Genomic DNA, 19747 nt, shown 5'->3' with positions numbered 1-19747 from the left:
GCTCATTGTAACGGTCACCGTGATTTTTAGACATTTCATATAATTTAGCAAAAAAGTATCATAAATAAATGTTAATCTAACATTCAATTAGCAACAGTATGCAAAATTAAACATCATCAAAAGACATTTTCTTCGATAAAAAATCAGGGTCAACTTCACTTTTTAAATGACGCTATTTAAAAACCATTTCTTGTAACTGGTCATTTGTTACTTTCCATATGTTGTTTACTTCAATCCACATTTATAGTAATTATGACGCCGGTTTTTACACAATGCTAGTAATTAAGGATTTATTTTCCATTTTTTAAAAGTGTTTGGAATTACTGCAACTTAATTAACATTTGTATTTATCATAACGGTTATCGTAATTTTTTAGATATTTTCAATAATGTAACAAAAAAGTATTATGAATAAAAATTAGTTTAGCATTCAGTCGGTAACAATATACAAAATTAAACATTGACGAAACACAGTTTTACTTTGATAAAAAATCGGGGTCATATTCGTTTTTTTAAACTGACATCAATAATAAAATTTTCTAATATTCATTAAAAAGTTACTTCTTTTAATTGATGTTTTCAAGGGTTTAATCGATATTCGTGAAAATTATAAGACCAGGATTTTTTCACAGAATCAGTAATTAAAGATTTAATTGTAATTATTAAAATTAGTCAGCATTTAATACGTAAAATTAAATTGTAGAATTATAGGTAGTACCAAGAGAAACTCAACGAAGTCAAATAAAATGGTTTTTCTTAAATAAGCTGTTAAAAAAAATCATACTCAACCAAACTATACTGAACCTATACAAAATTTCAAGCTATACGAAAGGACTGTATACCTCAACAATAAAAATAAAAAAAAGTAGAGTTTTTCAGAAGCACGAAATTACAAAAATAATTACAGAATAGCACTCAACTATTCTAGCATTAAATGTAACCTAATACCTTTTTAACGTCTAAATTAAGCATTAACATAGTTCAATATTGTTCAATATTGTAAATTAATCGCGATATCATCTACGGTATTGACTTGAAAAAAACGATATGATGCTATTTAAAAAGATTTTGTATTGATGGAAAAGTATTTTGACAATTTTTAATATTGTCTTGCGTTAACAACTAGATATTAACTAATTTTCGTCCATAATATTTTTTTGTCAGATTCCCGGAAGTATCTAAAAAGTCTTAACGACCGTAAATTACATGATAATAACATCTTCTCAGGTATTATACAATTTCTCAAATAATTACTTGCTATATACTTTGATTAATATGATATTTCATCAATTTTGTACGTTCATTTTCAAAGGTACTACTCTACATTTCTACTTTACTTGTATTTTTATATCAATGTGTTTATTTTATCGCATATTTCATATTTAGAACGTTATTTGATGACTATATGTACAACATTACACTGTATTTTCATAATATGACAAATTTTACAACCAATTTTCAAATTTAATACAATTCTGCAATCGTAAATTTGATTAGTCTCTTCCTTCCGTCGCAAATAAACATTTTATTTTTAACTAATATTACCTAACACTAACGTATATATAGTTCTTACTCTACCGGAACAATTTTTATAAATAAACGTTCTCTTAAGTTTATAATAGTCGCATAATGTCATATTGAGGAGAGCTATAAAACGACGACCAAAACGTTTACGATTAAACTGACGAATGTTGTTAATAACGTTAGAATTAGTGTATTTCGTGTTTTTACAATTGCAAGCAACTTTTTCTATTTATAATATTTTTTTGTTAACATCATCGAGAGTGTTTAAAAAATCATGGCGACTGTTATAATGAACACTCTGTACAATACGAGTCTACGAAAAAACACAAAGACGGCCGCTCACTCGGTATCGGGCGAATATAGCGAATAATAAAAATAGCTCAACCGAAAGTTATTTTGGTAGCCGACGCGTGGGGCAGGGGGTGATATAAGTACCTTGATTCAACGGCGATCGATTCTGATCGGAATTGGCCTGTATCCGTTCACCAACGGGACTAGAGGGCGGCGAGGTCGTCGGTCTTGACGGTGTCGTTGGAAGGCTGATGGGAGGAACGATATTCGTTGTCGTTGGTACAGAAGGTGTGGTTGGGGCGCTCATAGTCGTCGTAGGCCTCGGCAACTGACTAGGAGGTCCTGCTGGAAGCCCTGAAATCCCCACGTTTAGATTAGTTCAACGGTGAACTAACAAGGAACCTTTGCGAACGGTCCGGCTTCGATTCTGATGAAACTTTGTACACATATAAAGCAGCCAAAAATAATCGACACGTATTTTTTTTTAGCTGTAGTAACTCGAGTTTAAGGGGTGAAACCACCCCTTGAAGTTTTGGCTCGAAACGGCTATCTCAAAAACGGAAAGACATACGAAAAAATTGTTAATGGGCGAGGTTAATGGTTCCTTATGTACAATAACATGGTGTTAAAAAATTTAACAAAATACAATTTGTTTATAACAAAAAAAATTTATTAACTTAATTTTTCATTTTATTGAAATTTTCATGATTACAAAACATGACGAGCATTTTATTCCAAATTCATTGGTATGTAATATTTTAAAATTGCCTCCTACATCCACATGGCAGTAGCTATTCTAACTTTGATTTTAATGAAGCACTGTAGGCTTGCACTAAATTATACAGTAACAAGTAACAATAACAGTAACAAGTTTCTTAACAGCAATGAAAAGATTAATTGTTTTTATTATCCAACCATGACATCGTGGCAAAGGTGGAGCGATTTATAAATTATAAATACATACAGTGTGTATAGCAATTACTCCATGTAATTTCGATAATAGTGGTACTCGTCGAAAAAATGTGTGAAACATAAAGATTTCTTTCACCATGCGCATTTAATTATTGCCACGTCTCCGCAATATGGCATCTTGGTTCATTTTCAACAGAATAGCAGTACTCAAAAGGATTCTGGAATGCATTTGGTTTTTCATCTACATATACAGGGTGTTCGGCCACCCCTGGGAAAAATTTTAACGGAAGATTCTAGACGTCAAAATAAGACGAAAATCAAGAATACCAATTTGTTGATGGAGGCTTCGTTAAAAAGTTATTAACAATTAAATTGAAAAATTTCAAATCGTTCTGGAAAAATTATTTTCGGTTGCGGGGGCCAATTACAATCATTTTTGGTGAATAGACATATCCCCGAAATCTTACCCACTTTCTAGAAAAAAATTCGAGGTGTGAAATTTCTCGACGGAAAAAAAATTTCAAATCGTTTTGGAAAAATTATTTTCGGTTGCGGGGGTCAATTACAACCATTTTTGGTGAATAGACATACCCACGAAATCTTGCGCATTTTTTAGAAAAAAATTCAGTACAGGCAGAACTTTAAACATTAATAACTTTTTAACGGAGCCTCCATCAACAAATTGATATTCTTGATTTTCGTTTTATTTTTGCCTCCAGAACCTCCCATTAAAATTTTTCCCAGAGGTGGCCGAACACCTTGTATAATTTAACTCCTGGAACAATATACGGTGTTAATACTAAGAGAAAATACTAGAAAAAACACCGTTTTATATTTATTATTACTCTGCGGGTCGTATTACACATATGGAACCCTGTTTAAAATAATATTTTGAATTCACTCGCACTCGGATATACTATAGTCTTTAGATATTTATAATGTTTGTCATCGAGCGAATTTTTTATTACAACTTAACTGTGAAGTCATTAAAATGTAACAATCTAAGGATAAACTTCCGAAAAGGACATACCTCCGATTTTTTTTATACTCTGAATTCATACGTATTTTGACGTGCTGATTACGAGAATGATAGTGAAAATTGGTGCAAATTTTATTTTCATAGAGGAAACCATGAAAAAACCATAAAAATTATAGCTTTTTTATTTACTTCCGTAAATAATGGGAATTTTGAAAAATACTTCACATAAGAGTTGTAGACCTCATCAAAATGCACATTTTATGTCTTATTGAATTTTGTCATAAAGACAATAGTTTTTGAGAAAAACGATACTAAGCGTTCAAAACTTCATATAACTCATCCAATATAAATCAAGTTTTATTGTTAATTTCATTAGTTAATACTAGAAAGGGATACAGCGAAGCTCCGCCCTTGCCCACGTGTTTTCTGTATCACTGGATTTTTAACTTTCCACGCGTAGCGAGATTCACCCTCTGCGGGAAGCTTCATCCCCAAAAGGAATAACCCAGACCTAAACCTAAACCTAAACTTAAACATTAAATTAAACGACTGTTCGTTAGAGAAGAAATGAAACAACCTCATATAAACTAAAAAATAAATCTGTCTGTTCTAAAAAACGAAAACAAAGCGGATAAAACATATCATGAAAACTAAAAAATAGTTTGCATCGTTCTAAAAAAATTATTTTCGGTTGCAGGGGTCGACTACAATCATTTTTGGTCATTACACATACCCCCGAAATCCTACGTATTTTCAAGAAAAAAATTTCTTACCGAAAATCTAATCTGAGACCCAGAAATGCTACCCAGAAATTTCATGCGTGTCTTCAAAATGTCATAACTTCTAAACGGATTGGAGGATCTTAATTTTTCAAAATAGAAATAACGCGTATTTTAGTGGAGAATACGTAGAAATTCTAACAATATTGAAAAAGTTGTTCCTTGACACCGTAAAATGAGAAAAACCCCCTAAAACTGGTCCAATTTTCAAACGGCCATAACTCTTACAATAGTAAAAGTATCTCATTGAAAATTTTTTCTGCACTAGAGCTTATGAGTACTTACAAAAAAGTATTCGACAACTTTTCTATAGGACGTCAAACAAAATTACGAAAAATGAAAAACGAATTTTTAAGAAAAATCGACCCAAGGGTAGGTGTCTAAATTTTTCAGCAAAAAAAAAAAAAAAAAAAAAAAAAATCAAATTGTTCGGGAAAAATTATTTTCGGTTGCGGAGGTCAATTACAATCATTTTGGGTCAATAGCCATACCCTCGAAATTCTACCCACTTTCTAGAAAAAAAATCAGTACGGGTGGAACTTTAAACGAAGCCTCCATCGACAAGTTAGTATTCTTGATTTTCGTCTTATTTTGGCCTCCAGAATTGCCCATTAAAATTTTTCCTAGAGGTGGCCGAACACCCTGTATACGCTCAACTCTCTTGGTCACTATCACAATTTTGTTGGTAAGTATTACTCGTCTTACAGGTCCATGTATTTAAAATTATAAGAAATAGTCTGGTGCGGCCTGTCATAAAACGGAGACTAAAACATCAGGCACCTTTGAGATCTTATCAGCTAAGTGCGGTTAAACAATAAAATAATTAAACCGTACCACTGGTATGAACGGAATGTTTACGTTAGTTAGGAAATATAGATAACTATATTCATTTTTGTTAGAAAAATGGACTAACTTATTTCTCAGGCACTGGATGGATGTCTGGTCATCGCCTGCTGTGAAGCAATAAATGTTTAAGCGCGTCGCATTAGATCGTCAAATGTAAAACGGAACAGTTCTGTGCAGCCATTTTTACTCTTACATAAATTTCCATTTTGTTCGTTTATCGTATCTGAGTTTACTATTTCGTATACAGTTTATTATTTCGTATCCCGACTCCATCAACAATTTTCCAATCATTTTCCAACGGTTATACCATCAACATCATCAAGAAGAGCTCAAAAACGTTGCGTCGTTTGTTTAGCTCAAAAGAAAAGAAGCGAAACAATTTATCAGTGTGAAAATTGTGAAGTGGCTTTATGCATTCAACATTTCAAATACTATCCTACTGCCCAAAATAACTAATCAACATTTCCGCCATTATCAATAATATACATGTATATGGACGTAAAGCCCGTATTTGCAATTTATTTATACTGAAATATGAAGTTTTTTTACTTTTAGTCATTTTTGTACTTAAATATAATAATAAAAAAATTGGTGATAAAGGTCATTTTCTCATATTTCTGTTGGAAATGTTATAATTTCCATGTTGGCAAACATGCAGGCGTTTCAGGAATATTTTTTTCCCACTCGTTGGCAGGCGTTGCGCGCCGTCGTTTGTTTTAACAAGAGAGTAACGTCGTCCTACTGCTGTGTACAGAACGTCGTGAGTGAAATAAAACCGAGTCTTAAAATCCATATGTGTCGTTTATTCCATAACCTCTGCTACAATTTCATTATGATGCAAATGGGTTAATATTATAGAAACTGAGTAATACGGACCTGGTGGCCTCTGAGGACCAGTTTGAATCGGTGGTATCAAGCTGTTGGGCCTGCTGGGGCCCATGGGCGGTCTGATCCTAGCAGCAGCCACGCTGCCAACGGCTCCTGCGCCGATGCTGATCTGCAGACGACTCTGAAAACCCCGAGGATCGAGGGAGGAGCTTGAGTAGGTTAGGCTCGAGCCCTGTGATCTGATGTCGATCGGAGGTTGCGGTTCCGAGGATGGCGGCCTCAGCGTCAGACTGACCGAGGTATAGCTTCGTGTATGATCAATCTGCGGCCCCGTGTTCTCCACGTTTAACAATGGTTCCGCGTAATGTGGCCGTGGATCGACGATCAGATCGCTTCGTTTACAGGCACCGCCAATCGTAGGCACCGTTCGAAAGTCTGCAGGTTTACGATGAAATCAGAAAAAGATTGCGTTATGAAATCTTCTAATGAATTATCGCAAGGGTAAAGGGCGGAGTTAACGTATTCACTGCGCTACGGAAGATATAGCAACGTGCTGAAGTTTCTGGTCAATTGCTCTTCTAGCTTTGCTTGAGAAAAAGTAAATATAAAAATGAATTTTAAATCAGACAAAATTAGAGTACGAGGTGAATCGATTAAATGTAAATGTTTCTAATAAAAATTAAATGGTTTTGAGGAGGACGTATTTTGACAGTAGTTTTTTTATAGATATATGCATTGAGAATATATGAGACGTTTAGGGTAGTAAAAGCGAACTCAACAAAAACACAATTAGAGACAAACGCATTTTAAGCATTTCGATAAAGGTGAACTTGAGAAAAAGTTTTTATGTCTCATTTTACTTTTATATATTGGTAACTATTTATATTTTTGAAGTGTTTGTTCTTATGGAAAATTATTAAAATGTATTTTTCTCTAACCATGACTTTGTTAAGTTCACCCTTACTATCAACACCTTGCACGAAATTCAATTTCGTTTTTCACTTTGACTACAAAAGTTGTATACAGGGTGAGTCTCCTAACATGACGACCTCAAATAACTCGTAAGGTATTCGTTGTACGAAAAAATGTTTCAAACAAAAGTTGAATGGTATCTAGGGGAGCATTAGGTGTTCTAATCTGTTTTTTATTACTTTACTTCTTTATTGAAATATAAGGGTCACCTTCAGTTTTTTAAATCGAATGTCTAATATTTTTTTTCGAAATCGGATAAATCATCAAATTTTGCATAAAAAAGTATCACACAAAATGGGACTTCAAATAAATAATTACTGAGATATTTTTTAAATAAATTTTATTTCAAGCGGTGTTCGAAGTGCTGCCCATTACAGTCAAAAATTTGAATCAGAGATTCTAGAGGCTAAAATAAGACGAAAATCAAGAATGTCAATTTGTTGATTGAGGCTTCGTTACAAAGTTATTAACAAAATTATTGTCAAAAATTATTAATAAAATTTGTCTACCTACACGAATTTTTTTCTCGAAAGTGTGTAAGATTTTGTGGATATGTTTATTCATCAAGAATGATTGAAATTGACCTCCGCAACCAAAAATAATTTTTTCAGAACGATTTGAAACTTTTTTCTTTCGCCGAAAAATTTCAGCACCTACCACGTGTCGATTTTTCTTCAAAATTCGTTTCTCATTTTTAATACTTCAGAAAAAAGTTTCATTGAAATATATTTACTATTGTAGGAGTTAAGGATGTTTGAAAATTGGACCATTTTTATGGGGTTTTTCTCATTTTGCGGGGTTAAGGAACAACTTTTCGAATATTATTAGAACTTCTACATATTTTACACCAAAATACGAGTTGTTCGCCTTTCGAAACATTAAAATCCTCCAATCCGTTCAGGAGTTATGTTGTTTTAAAGACTTGCATGAAATTTCGGGGAGCCATTTCAGGCCTCAGATTATATTTTCGGTAATGAATTTTTTTCTCGAAACTGCGTAGGATTTCAGGGGTATGTCTATTCACCAAAAATGATTATAATTGACCCTCGCAGCCAAAAATATTTTTTCCAGAACGATTTGAAATTTTCTTTTTTCGCCGAAAAATTTCAGCAGCTACTCCCCATCGATCTTTCTTAAAAATTCCTTTTTCTTTTTTAATAAATGTGTTTGACACTCTACAGAAAAGTTGTCTAATACTTTTTTGTGGGTACCCATGGGCTCTGCTTCAGAAAAAAATTTCAATGAGATACCTTTACTATGGTAGAAGTTATGGCCGTTTGAAAATTGGACCACCTTTATAGGGGTTTTCTAACTTTACGGTTTTAAGGATCAAATTTCTCAATATTGTTAGAATTTCTACATATTCTTCACTAAAGTACGCGTTATTTGCATTTTAAAACATCAAAATTCTTCAATCCGTTCAGGAGTTATGATGTTTCAAACATACTCATGAAATTTTGGAGTGACATGTCTGGCCTGAAATTATATTTTCGGTAAGAAATTTTTTCTCGAAAATGGTTAGGATTTTAGAGGTATGTGTATTTACCAAAAATGATTGTAATTGTGCTCCACAACCGAAAATAATTTTTTCAAAACGATTCGAAATTTTTTTTTTTCCGTCGAAAAATTTAGGCACCTAATTAGATTTTCAGCAAGGAATTTTTTTCTCGAAAGTGCGTAGGATTTCGAAGGTATGTGTAATGACCAAAAATGATTATAATTGACCCCCGCAATCAAAAATAATTTTTCCAGAACGATTTGAAATTTTTTAATTTAATTTTTTAATAACTTTTTAACAAAGCCTCAGTCAAGAAATTGATATTCCTGATTTTCGTTTTATTTTGACCTCTAGAATCTCCCATTAAAATTTTCCCCAGGGGTGGCCGAACACCCTGTATAGTCATTGAATTCCTAATGAAAGGAACTATCATTGTAGGTGTTTCAAAAAGGATGCTCTATTTAAAAAAATGAAGGTGACCTTGATTTCTTAAAAAAAATGACAGAAATAAAAATATTGTTGGCATCGTGTGAGGTCCATTATACCATTTAATTTTGTCCTCAAGACATTTGACGTATCTTTAAAAACAAAGATATTTCAAGTGCAAATGTTAGGGGACTCACCCTGTATGTAGAAATATTAGGTCATCTGATAAATTCGTGCCATTTGTTCTTCTCATTGTCAAACTAACGAGAAGAAAAAATTTGTATCTTCGCAGAAAAAAACGAAATTTATGGGTTCAACGGATGTTCGAAATTTTATATATTCCACTATCATCGAATGATAAATACATAATAAAAAATGAGCACATCAGCTGATTCTCAGTTACAGTTCAGTTCTTGAATAAAACAAATATCCTATCAAATATAATATATGATATGTAAAGTAATATAATACATTGTAAAATTAAAAGTTTATCTTTATTTGATTAAAATATATCTATCTTTAAAATATAAAATAATTACTAATAGTGACGTAAATATTAAAGTATTAAACAAAGGTCGTACAACAATCTTTTGCGATCGTTTTAAAGGGTCAACTCTTTATTTTCACGCCCCCCCCCTAAATTCAACTTTCTTAAAAAATCTTATACAATAATAAGTATGTGGAAAAATGACAGTCTTTTAAAAATGAGATATAATTTAAATGACCATAAAAAGTTTAAAAAATTCTTTTGAAACTATCATGTATTTGAAGAGAGAAATCTCCCCTTTATAACAATCTCCAAAAGAGTAGGATTTTTTATTAGCTAGATTCGCGTTTGGTACCACTATAGGTGGAACCAAGTCACTTCCGACCAACGTCTGATGAAACGAATCGAACGTCAATATTAACAGTCGATGAATAATGACATGATTATTCGTTTGCTGTCTTCTCTCGTTAGACACGATATAGAGAAACCACTTTCTCAGAGTTCGAATTTTCAACTCAACACCAATAATATAAAAAATCTATGAATCGACTAATAATATAGACAGAATACGAGTAAAAATTGATTCATCTTGACAATTGCATGACAGCATACATTTCTTTGCCCGAACACTATAAAAAAAAAAAACCTTTCCTAAAGCATCTAGTAACTGAGGATAGAAAATTTGATATGACAATCTTTAGTGAAAATGTTTGTGGCACGCTTATGGTCGCACGATGGTGCTTTACGTTGGAGTACTGGTCGACCGTAGGGGAACCCCCAAGTAGAGCTCACCAGTCGGTAGCAGGGAATTCCCATGCTTGTGTATTACTATGGAAACAGTTTTATAAAACATCTCTTCTTCGCTACCTTTGTAATTTCGCTGTATGGTTTATTAGACCTGAATAACTTACATTTTATATTACTATCGGACCACAATGTTGTTAGACTGTGAAAGAAGAATCACGATAATAATGTTCCAAGTTAAGTTTACATCTTCGTAAAGTTCTTCTTTTAATTTACTAGGAAGTAATAAAACTATTCTGTGATCAATTGAAAAAATTACTAGGATAAATAGGTGTAAAGCATCCAGAATTAGTGAACATAAACAAAGTGATTTTTCATCGTAACAAAGAGTAGGCCACATGTGGCGAGAAATATTAAAAATCTATTATGTGAATTTGTTCGAAAAATTTTGTTATATTTATCTTATTCTCCATCCGATTATCATTTAGTGCATTACATAAATTTTTAGTACTTAAAAAATTTGAAAATATTAACGTCCTAAAACTTAATATTAATCAATATTTTATTGACACATTGAAGAAAATTATAACAACGAAAAAATGAATAGAAGTTGTAAAAAGAAAATTTAAATTTTTAGTACAAAATACAATGCGAATTTATGGGATGACGTAATATTTTTTGTGTAGAATTTTAAATTTATTTCAGGCACAAAATTTTCTTTTCTTTTTGGAAGGCACTTTTCAAAAAGAATTAGTAGAAAAATAATTGCTCGACAACTTTTGCATGCCAGTGTATACAGGGTGCTCGGCTACCCTTGGGGAAAATTTTAATGTGAGATTCTAGAGGCCAAAATAAGACGAAAATCAAGAATACCAATTTGTCGATGGTGGCTTCGTTAAGAAGTTATTAACGTTTAAAGTTCCGCCAATACTGAATTTTTTTCTCCAAAATGCGTAGGAATTCAGGGGTACGTCTAATTACCAAAAATTATTGTAATTGATACCTACAACTAACAATAATTTTTTCAGAACGATTTGAAACTTTTCAATTTCGCCGAAAAATTTAGGCACCTACCCCCTTGTCGATTTTTCTTAAAAATTCGTTTTTGATTTTTAATAATTTCGTTTGACGTCCTACAGAAAAGTTGTTTTATACTTTATGGTACCTATGGGCTCTACTTCAGAAAAAAGTTTCATTGAAATATATTCACTATTATAGGAGTTATGGTTCTTTGAAAATTGGACCATTTTTATGGGGCTTTTCTAACATTACGGGGCCAAGGAATAACCTTTCGAATATTTTTATATTTGCTACATATTCTACACTAAAATACGCGGCGTTTGGCTTTTTGAACATTAAAATCGTCCAATTCGTTCAGAAGTTATGGTGTTTTAAAGATTCACATGAAATTTACAGGAAGCATTTTTGGCCTGAAATTATGTTTTCGGTAAGGAATTTTTTTCTCGAAAATTGTTAGGATTTCGAATGTATGTCTATTGACCAAAAATGATTATAATTGGCCCCTGCAATCAAAAATACTTTCTTTTGAACGACTTGAAATTTTTTAATTTCGTCGAAAAATTTGTCCACTTATTGAATTTTTTTGTCGGAACGGGGTAGGATTTCGAGGATATGTCTATTCACCAAAAATGATTGTAATTGACCCCCGCAACCGAAAATAATTTTTCCAGAACGATTTGAAACTTTTCAATTTCGCCGAAAAATTTACCTACCCCTTGTCCATTTTTCTTAAAAATTCGTTTTTGATTTTTAATAATTTCGTTTGTCGTCCTACGGAAAAGTTGTTTAATACTTTTTTGTAGTTACCTATGGACTCTACTTCAGAAAAAAGTTTCATTGAAATATATTCACTATTATAGGAGTTATGGCTGTTTGAAAATTCGACCATTTTTATGGGGTTTTTTTAACATTACGGGGCCAAGGAACAACCTTTCGAATATTTTTATAATTGCTACATATTCTACGCTAAAATACGCGGCGTTTGGCTTTTTGAACATTAAAATCGTCCAATCCGTTCAGAAGTTATGGTGTTTTAAAGATTCGCATGACATTTACGGGAAACATTTTTGGCCTGAAATTATATTTTTGGTAAGGAATTTTTTTCTCGAAAATTGTTAGGATTTCGAATGTATGTCTATTGACCAAAAATGATTATAATTGGTCCCTGCAATCGGAAATAATTTTTTTAGAACTATTTGAACAATTTTTTTTTTCGCCAAGAAATTTCACCACCTATCCGAATTTTTTTCTCAAAGGTGGGTAGGATTTCGGGGATATGTGTATTCATCAAAAATGATTTTAATTGACCCCCACAACCGAATATGATTTTTCCAGAACGATGTTAAATTTTTTAATTTCATTGTTAATAACTTTTTAACGAAGCCTCCATCAACAAATTGGTATTCTTAATTTTCGTCTTATTTTGGCCTCTAGAATCCCCCATTAAAATTTTTCCCAGGGGTGGCCGAACACCCTGTATACCATATACCGTATTTTGTACCATACGAACAAAATCATTGAATTTTCACCTTGTAATTTTTCTACCGTTTTTCAATTACTATTATTGTGCCTATACCGTACACAGAAATGTGAAAATCCACGAAAAACCGCAGTGAACGTGTTAACGAAGACTGAAAGAAGTCGCCGTGAACAGGACAAAGTTCAAATTACAGACAATAAAGAATACAAAAAAAAAACATTAGAAGATTAGCTCCATTTGTCTAGCTATTTTCATAAAAATTTTTCATTATACAGGGTGTACGGAAACCTCTGGGAAAAATTTTAATGGGAGATTCTAGAGGCCAAAATAAGATGAAAATCAAGTGTTATGGAATCTAAAGGAACCTTAACATCACGGGGTTTATGATACGGGCGTGACTTCTTCGCTATTTTTGAGGATTAGAACTTCGAGATATTTTTACTTGACAAATTAGGATACGGTCATTAAGGAACCTCCAAACTCCACACGGGACTTGAAATCCTTGGAGCTCTTCCTTGCCTTAATAGCGATTGACGTATCGTAAACCCGCGGTAGTGCACAGCTGCAGAGCACCGGGGTCTGGGGGTCTTGGCTTTTCCCAAGGATTGTTTATTTAAAAAGGGGCAACGTTCTCACTCACACTTGCATGGTGTACATGGACACTAGACAGCAGGGTGGGTGGGAATGTTGCAAAAGGTAAGAAACGCCTTGTCAAGGTAACGACTTTGAGGATTGGCTTGACCAATCCTCCCACCAGTTAACGCTACGCGTTTTCGTCACCTTGGTAGGGGAAGCCAAACTTAGGTTAAGGGTAACATTAAAATTTGGAATTAGATTCGTTTGATCGAGCCTTACAACCTTGAGTCGACTCTCCACAAATTTAGAAATATTCTTGCGTAACTAAAAAGAGCAACGGGCTCTTCCTTGAAGCAATGGGCTTCAAGGTTATCGGTTTTTTCCCAAACACCAGTTTGAGTGGGCCTTCGAGAAAAATCTGAAAAAATTCAGGGACATAATCAATGACAATATGCATTTACAGCAATTATATAAATCTAGTTTCTCGAAAGCTTCCATACGAAATCGGTATTTTTCTGCGTTTTTAATTTTTCACGCCTAGGATTTTGAATCGAAAAATCGGAAAAAATTCTCAAACACGTATCTCAATCACCATACTGTACCAGATTTTTTTCATAATTTTCGTACTCGATTAAATAGGAGGAATAGGCACAAATTTGCTAATCCGAATTTTCTCTATAACCACCCTTCCGAACAAGATAGAGGGTTGAAATTTGGCACAGAATGTTTTTTTCTGATGCTCTATCGATGGATCTATCGTATGTCAAATTTGGTTCAAGGGCACATTTGACCCCCTTATTCGGCTATATCCTTTTTAGACGAAATTAAAAAATTTCAAATCATGCTAAAAAAATTATATTAAGTTACAGGGGGCAATTACAAGCATTTTTGGTGAATAGAGATACCCCGAAATCCTATGCATTTTCGAGAAAAAAATTCTTTATCAAAAATCTAATGTAAGGCCAGAAATGCTTTCCTCAAAATTAAAATGTTATAACTCCTGAACGGATTGGAGGATTTTAATTTTTTAAAGTGCAAACAACACGTATTTTAGTGGAGAATATGTAAAAATTCTAACAATATTGAAAAAGTTGTTCCTTGACACCGTAAAGTGAGAAAAACCCCCTAAAACTGGTCCACTTTTCAAACGGTCATAACTCTTACAATAGTAAAAGTATCTCATTGAAATTTTTTTCTGCAGTAGAGCTCATGAGTACTTACAAAAAAGTATTCGACAACTTTTCTATAAGACGTCAAACAAAATTACGAAAAATGAAAAACGAATTTTTAAGAAAAATCGACAGGGGGTAATGAATGCCTAAATTTTTTGACGATAATCAAAATTTCAAATTGTTCTAGAAAAATTATTTTCGGTTGCAGGGTCCTATTACAATCATTTTTAGTTATTACACATACCACCGAAATTCTATGCATTTTTGAAAAAAAAATTCTGTACGGGCGGAACTTTAAACGTTAATAACTTTTTAACAAAGCCTCCATCAACAAATTAGTATTCTTGGTTTTCCGTCTTATTTTGGCCTCTAGAATCTCCCATTAAAAGTTTTCCCATGGTGGCCGAACACCCTGTATAAAACCAAGTTTCTTGAACTATAAGTTACGACCCCTCACGTAAGTTTCATGTTAAAATTCTTTGGGATCGTAGAACATTTTGGAAAATATAAAATATGTTTTTTAATATTTAGAAATGTGAAAATATTCTAATCTGTATATAAAAAATATACTCGTATAGTGATTATTAATATATATTTGGTTAGTTCATCGCCAGCGCATTTAACGCGCATTCCCCGAACAAGTGATATATCAATTTTTTTTTAAATGGCGATTTATTTTTAAACGCAGAATTACGTCCTTGTTAGCCATATCATTTGTTGCGGGACATTCTGTATAAAATTTCGAAGTTTTCTACAATACTTAAGAAACTTATCTTGTTTCCCATAGCTGTTTTGAATAATGCACTAACATCATTCATGTTTGGATCTTTTTTTGTTTCTCACTTTTTTATTTTTTTTTTTCAACACTATAAATTATAGAAACTGAGAAACCGTATAATATTCACACTAACAGTATTTACATTTAATTATTTCACAAATCTTTAATTTTTAATAATTGTTGCAAATAACAACACGATTATATTAATAATATAAGGTATAATATCATATAGATAATATTATGTTTCAGTATTAATTTTGTTTCTATTTACAACAAAATCTTATAAATAAAAATATTAATGTTGTAGTGTAAAGGTGAAAGAGTAATTTGAAAAAGAAATAAAATTATTAAAAAACACTGAAACACTTATAATTGGTGACTCGAATACAGGACTTTCTTATTAATATTTTAAGACTAGGGTGAACCTCATTTTTCAACCATCAGTCAATTTTTTTTTGGAATGCTTCCCACAACTGTGTCATTGGATAAAAAAATAACTATGCGGAATTTGAAATTGATCGAGCAACGGGAGTATATGCTGCATTGAATATGACAATTTTTGCAATTCGTTTTTCGTCATTAATCTATCACTATAATACATTTCTCTACCATTTTTAGTTCATCTTTTCATGTTCCATAAGAATGTATACAAAAAAGCTACAATTGTGTTACAAAGATCATGATTTTAAGAACAAAATTTTGTTTGGCCTTACATTTGTCGCGATAATTAGTACAACTTTTATTAAAGAAATTTTTTAGATGCGTACTTCTATTTAAAGAATGTTACTTTTATATATTAGAATACATAATATCATAGAAAAATGTATTTTCAAAATAAGTAAGGAATAGGAATAGGAATAAGGAATCTAGAGGAGTGAAAAATGAAAATATTTTTATTATATTAAAATACGCTTTTAATAAATTCTATTGAATGGGAGTTACATATCATTCATTAAACTATCTTTTATTACATTGCAAATTGTTTTTTATATTCTGATATAATTTGTAATATATACTATTTTTCCTCTTTATTTTTTGATCATATTTTTATATTCTTCCATCAGCTCAACGTTCAGCAGTATCATTGATAATTTGTAATTGTTAAACGATGTTTAACCCACATTTATATTTTTCAACATCTTTCCACGTCAGGACCTTTTCTTAGAAGTCTGGTTGGTATAGTAAATATGTACATATCATATCTTTATGTTTTTTTGGAAAGGAAATAATCTAGATCTTTGTTAATATAATTTTTTATATCTTAAGGGGTATGTTTTAGCCTTTTGAAAGAATTATCTATGGCTTCATTGTTCATTGCCTTCACCATTCACAATATAACATCCTCTCCAACTTTACTATCAAAAAAGGCTAATGTTAATGATTCTGGTGTTAAATATCATAAATAGTTGCAAATTTTTTTATCACGAAATAGCTTATTTTTTCTTCAATTTCATTATATGCATAAAGTTTCTGCATAAATTCTAAATCTTGGTATGGAACTTTCGTCACTACTAGACTTAGAATCCACATTTTCAGATAAACATTAGTGAATTAATTTCAATTTCTTGTGCATTGCTTAAGCGAAATTGTCCTGTGAATAAACACTATAAACACAAAGTTCTTATTCAAGAGGTCTATCTCCCCTAATTCTGAGTCAATTTTTCTAACAATTTCTAAGGGATGGAAATGTCTACTTATTGCAAATATAATTACATTTTTAACACAGATTTCCAAGACTCTTCACAGATAATATTCTACGCGTATTAATCATAGTATTAAGTAATTAAGAGACTGTAGTTTTAAAGAAAAGTCTACTTCATTACAATATTAAAATTTGTTTTTTTTTTGTTAAAAGGTAGAATGATAGTTTATAAACAAAACTATAAAAAATAAATAAAAAATAAAAAGTTTATAAATAAAACGTATCTCAATATTATCGTTATTTGTGAAGATATGAAATAATTTTCTGGATAAAAGTACTGTTTGAGGAAACAAATGTAACGCCAAAAAAAATCTTTTTTGCAAAATCAATTTTTGTGAAATTTTAAAATCATTTTTCTTTTTTTATATGTATACATTCTCATAGAACGTAAAAGATGCTGAAACTGAATTTTTGAATTTTCAAAGTAGTATAGAAATGTATCATAGCGATAGTCTATAATGATGAAAAATGAATTACAAAAATTAAGAAATTTTTAAATTCGATGGCAGCACATGTTCCCGTTCTTCGATCAATTTCAGATTTTGCATACGTTATTTTTTCATCTAACAGCATAATTCTAACAGGCCCCGACCCGAAAAATGTTTTACCAATCGTAAGTAAGATTCACCCTACTGTTATCTGTCGTCAACAACTTTCACGAGTTTCAATCTGATGAAAGTTCCTCAACTGTTTTTCACCCGATATTTTAAAATTGAACATTTTATGCATATTGGAATATTAGCTTTACATAGTTGTATCGTTAAGCAAACACAAATATCAGCTAATAAATCACATAGCTCGTCGATATAGTCGCAAATATCAAATATTTCTGTTCAGGAGGTCGTGTTCTGTAAATTGGAAAGTACAATGTAAAGTAGTATGCGCGGGAGACGAGTGCGCATGCTGCTCAGGACTATGGTTGGAGTGGGAGACCGAGAGGTCCGCCGAGCGAAGCGCGCATTCGCAAAAAGACGTAGAAGGAGAAAACGTGGTTTAAAGAGTTACGTCGGGGAGTTGTAAAATAAAAAAGCGTTGATGTATATCAATATAATTAAATGTAATAATAAACAACAGAGACTTAATTATCCACGAATCTTAACAATTTCTTTATCTTTAGAAACTATTTCTGAATTCATGAGAATTGAAGTTTCTGATTAATTTATTTGAATTTAATTCCATGAACTATTAACTGGCTTTAAGGGGGATTCATCAACAGATTTCATACGAACAGTTTGAAACTACTTTCTATATCGATATTGTAGACCAAACTGAGACATAAGAAGATGCTATGAATACTATTCTGAGGAATTATAAATGTTGGGACAACATACAGTAAATGACGGGAATTTCTTAGAAAAAGAACTTACTTATTAATGGGCTACTGTAAAATGATATTACTTGAAGTTAATGATATATTGGTTTGAATGCATACGATTAATAGATTTTTAAATACATGGTATTCTATTTCTGAAATTTATGTTATAAAATTAATTCTTTTGTCAGCATTTAACTGAATTAATATTGTTGTACTTAATACCTGAGGTTGGAAAGTATTTACCATATGAACATACGATTTAATTAAATTTTGTTAAAATTAAATGTAAGATATGAATATTGCACAATACATGGCTTGCAGATACAGTATTTTCGAGATAAAGATGAAAATTTTATTTCCACTACAATGGGAATTTTCCTTTAAACCAGTTAAACGACTAATGTGACACATCACGATACTCGAGATTTGATTGAGATATGACATCAGTTAATGAGGTAAGCCTCCTCATCAATAAAACAATACAAACTAATTGTGGATTTACCGATGCAGCAGTCTTCACATATATTCTCATCTATTTTTATGTTTTCAAATCCATGGACCTGGTTTGACTCAGCTGTTTTCTGAATTTTCTTGCTGTTAATGTGACAAAATCTGCTATACCACAGAGCATTGTCCTTCACAGATACGTTGTTTGATTCTTGTTGTTCATGTGTACTTACAACTGTTCTGACTCGAACAATTATATAAAGCATTTTTCCTGTCTGCTAAGCACATGATCTGTCTATTTTCTATGTCCTGAATTTCAGTTCTGCCATTTCTGATTATTACTTCTTTGACTCTTCTCTCTATCTGTGAAACAGACATTAAGTTCTTCCTAACGTGTGGGACAAAATAAACGTTATGCAATGTTATGAATTGCGTTTGACTGCCAACACAGGTTTTGACTACTATATTTCCAATCCCTTTGGCTTTTAGTGCAGCTCGTTCTTCACCAGTTTCTGCAGTGGTGTTGATTGGTTCAGATTGAATCTCTTTGAATGTCATCAATTTCTATGTTTGCAAACATGGCGGGTACACCCACTGTCTAATGACCAAGTGTCTTCCATGTCAATATTGTTTAGCAAGACTAAGAATCCTTCATTATTGTTACATCTTGTTTTATAATGTGGGTTAAGTTGATAACTGTGGTTCCTAACCTTATTTTTCAGCTAGCAATTCTTTACATCATGACCTTGTTTCTTGCAATGTGAACAGAATGTAGTCTTTGGTCTATTGAACACTGTTGTGTTTCTGTATGGTATTTGTTTGACTCCTCTTGAATGCAATGACTCTTTGCAATCCACATTCTCTCCTGTGTTCCTGGTTTTACATCTGTCAAACTCAATCAGCAGCACTTTGCTTATTTCAGCAGATGTAAATTTATCATCTGGTAACCCTGCTAGTGACATGATCAGATTC

General features: G+C 32.0%; 1 protein-coding gene across 10 annotated transcripts in view; it reads right to left on the bottom strand.

The window, feature by feature from the left end:
* Tab2 (TAK1-associated binding protein 2) overlaps nucleotides 1-19747 on the bottom strand; it is a 94055-nt gene that overhangs the window by 10874 nt on the left and 63434 nt on the right. For all 10 annotated transcript variants that reach the window (XR_013079719.1, XR_013079723.1, XR_013079720.1 and 7 more), the window contains 2 exons: nucleotides 6207-6593; nucleotides 1959-2168 (listed from right to left, as the gene is read on the bottom strand). Coding sequence is in view for 2 of the 10 variants with exons in the window: in XM_076765704.1 (XP_076621819.1) it covers nucleotides 1959-2168; nucleotides 6207-6593 (597 nt within the window). In the remaining 8 variants the exon portion in view is untranslated. The remainder of the gene's footprint in view (nucleotides 1-1958; nucleotides 2169-6206; nucleotides 6594-19747) is intronic.

The sequence above is a fragment of the Colletes latitarsis genome, chromosome 5 (assembly GCF_051014445.1).
Source record: "Colletes latitarsis isolate SP2378_abdomen chromosome 5, iyColLati1, whole genome shotgun sequence".
NCBI classification, from domain to species: domain Eukaryota; kingdom Metazoa; phylum Arthropoda; class Insecta; order Hymenoptera; family Colletidae; genus Colletes; species Colletes latitarsis.
Note: the sequence above shows the minus strand (reverse complement) of the source record. Positions and strands in the feature narration are given on the sequence as shown.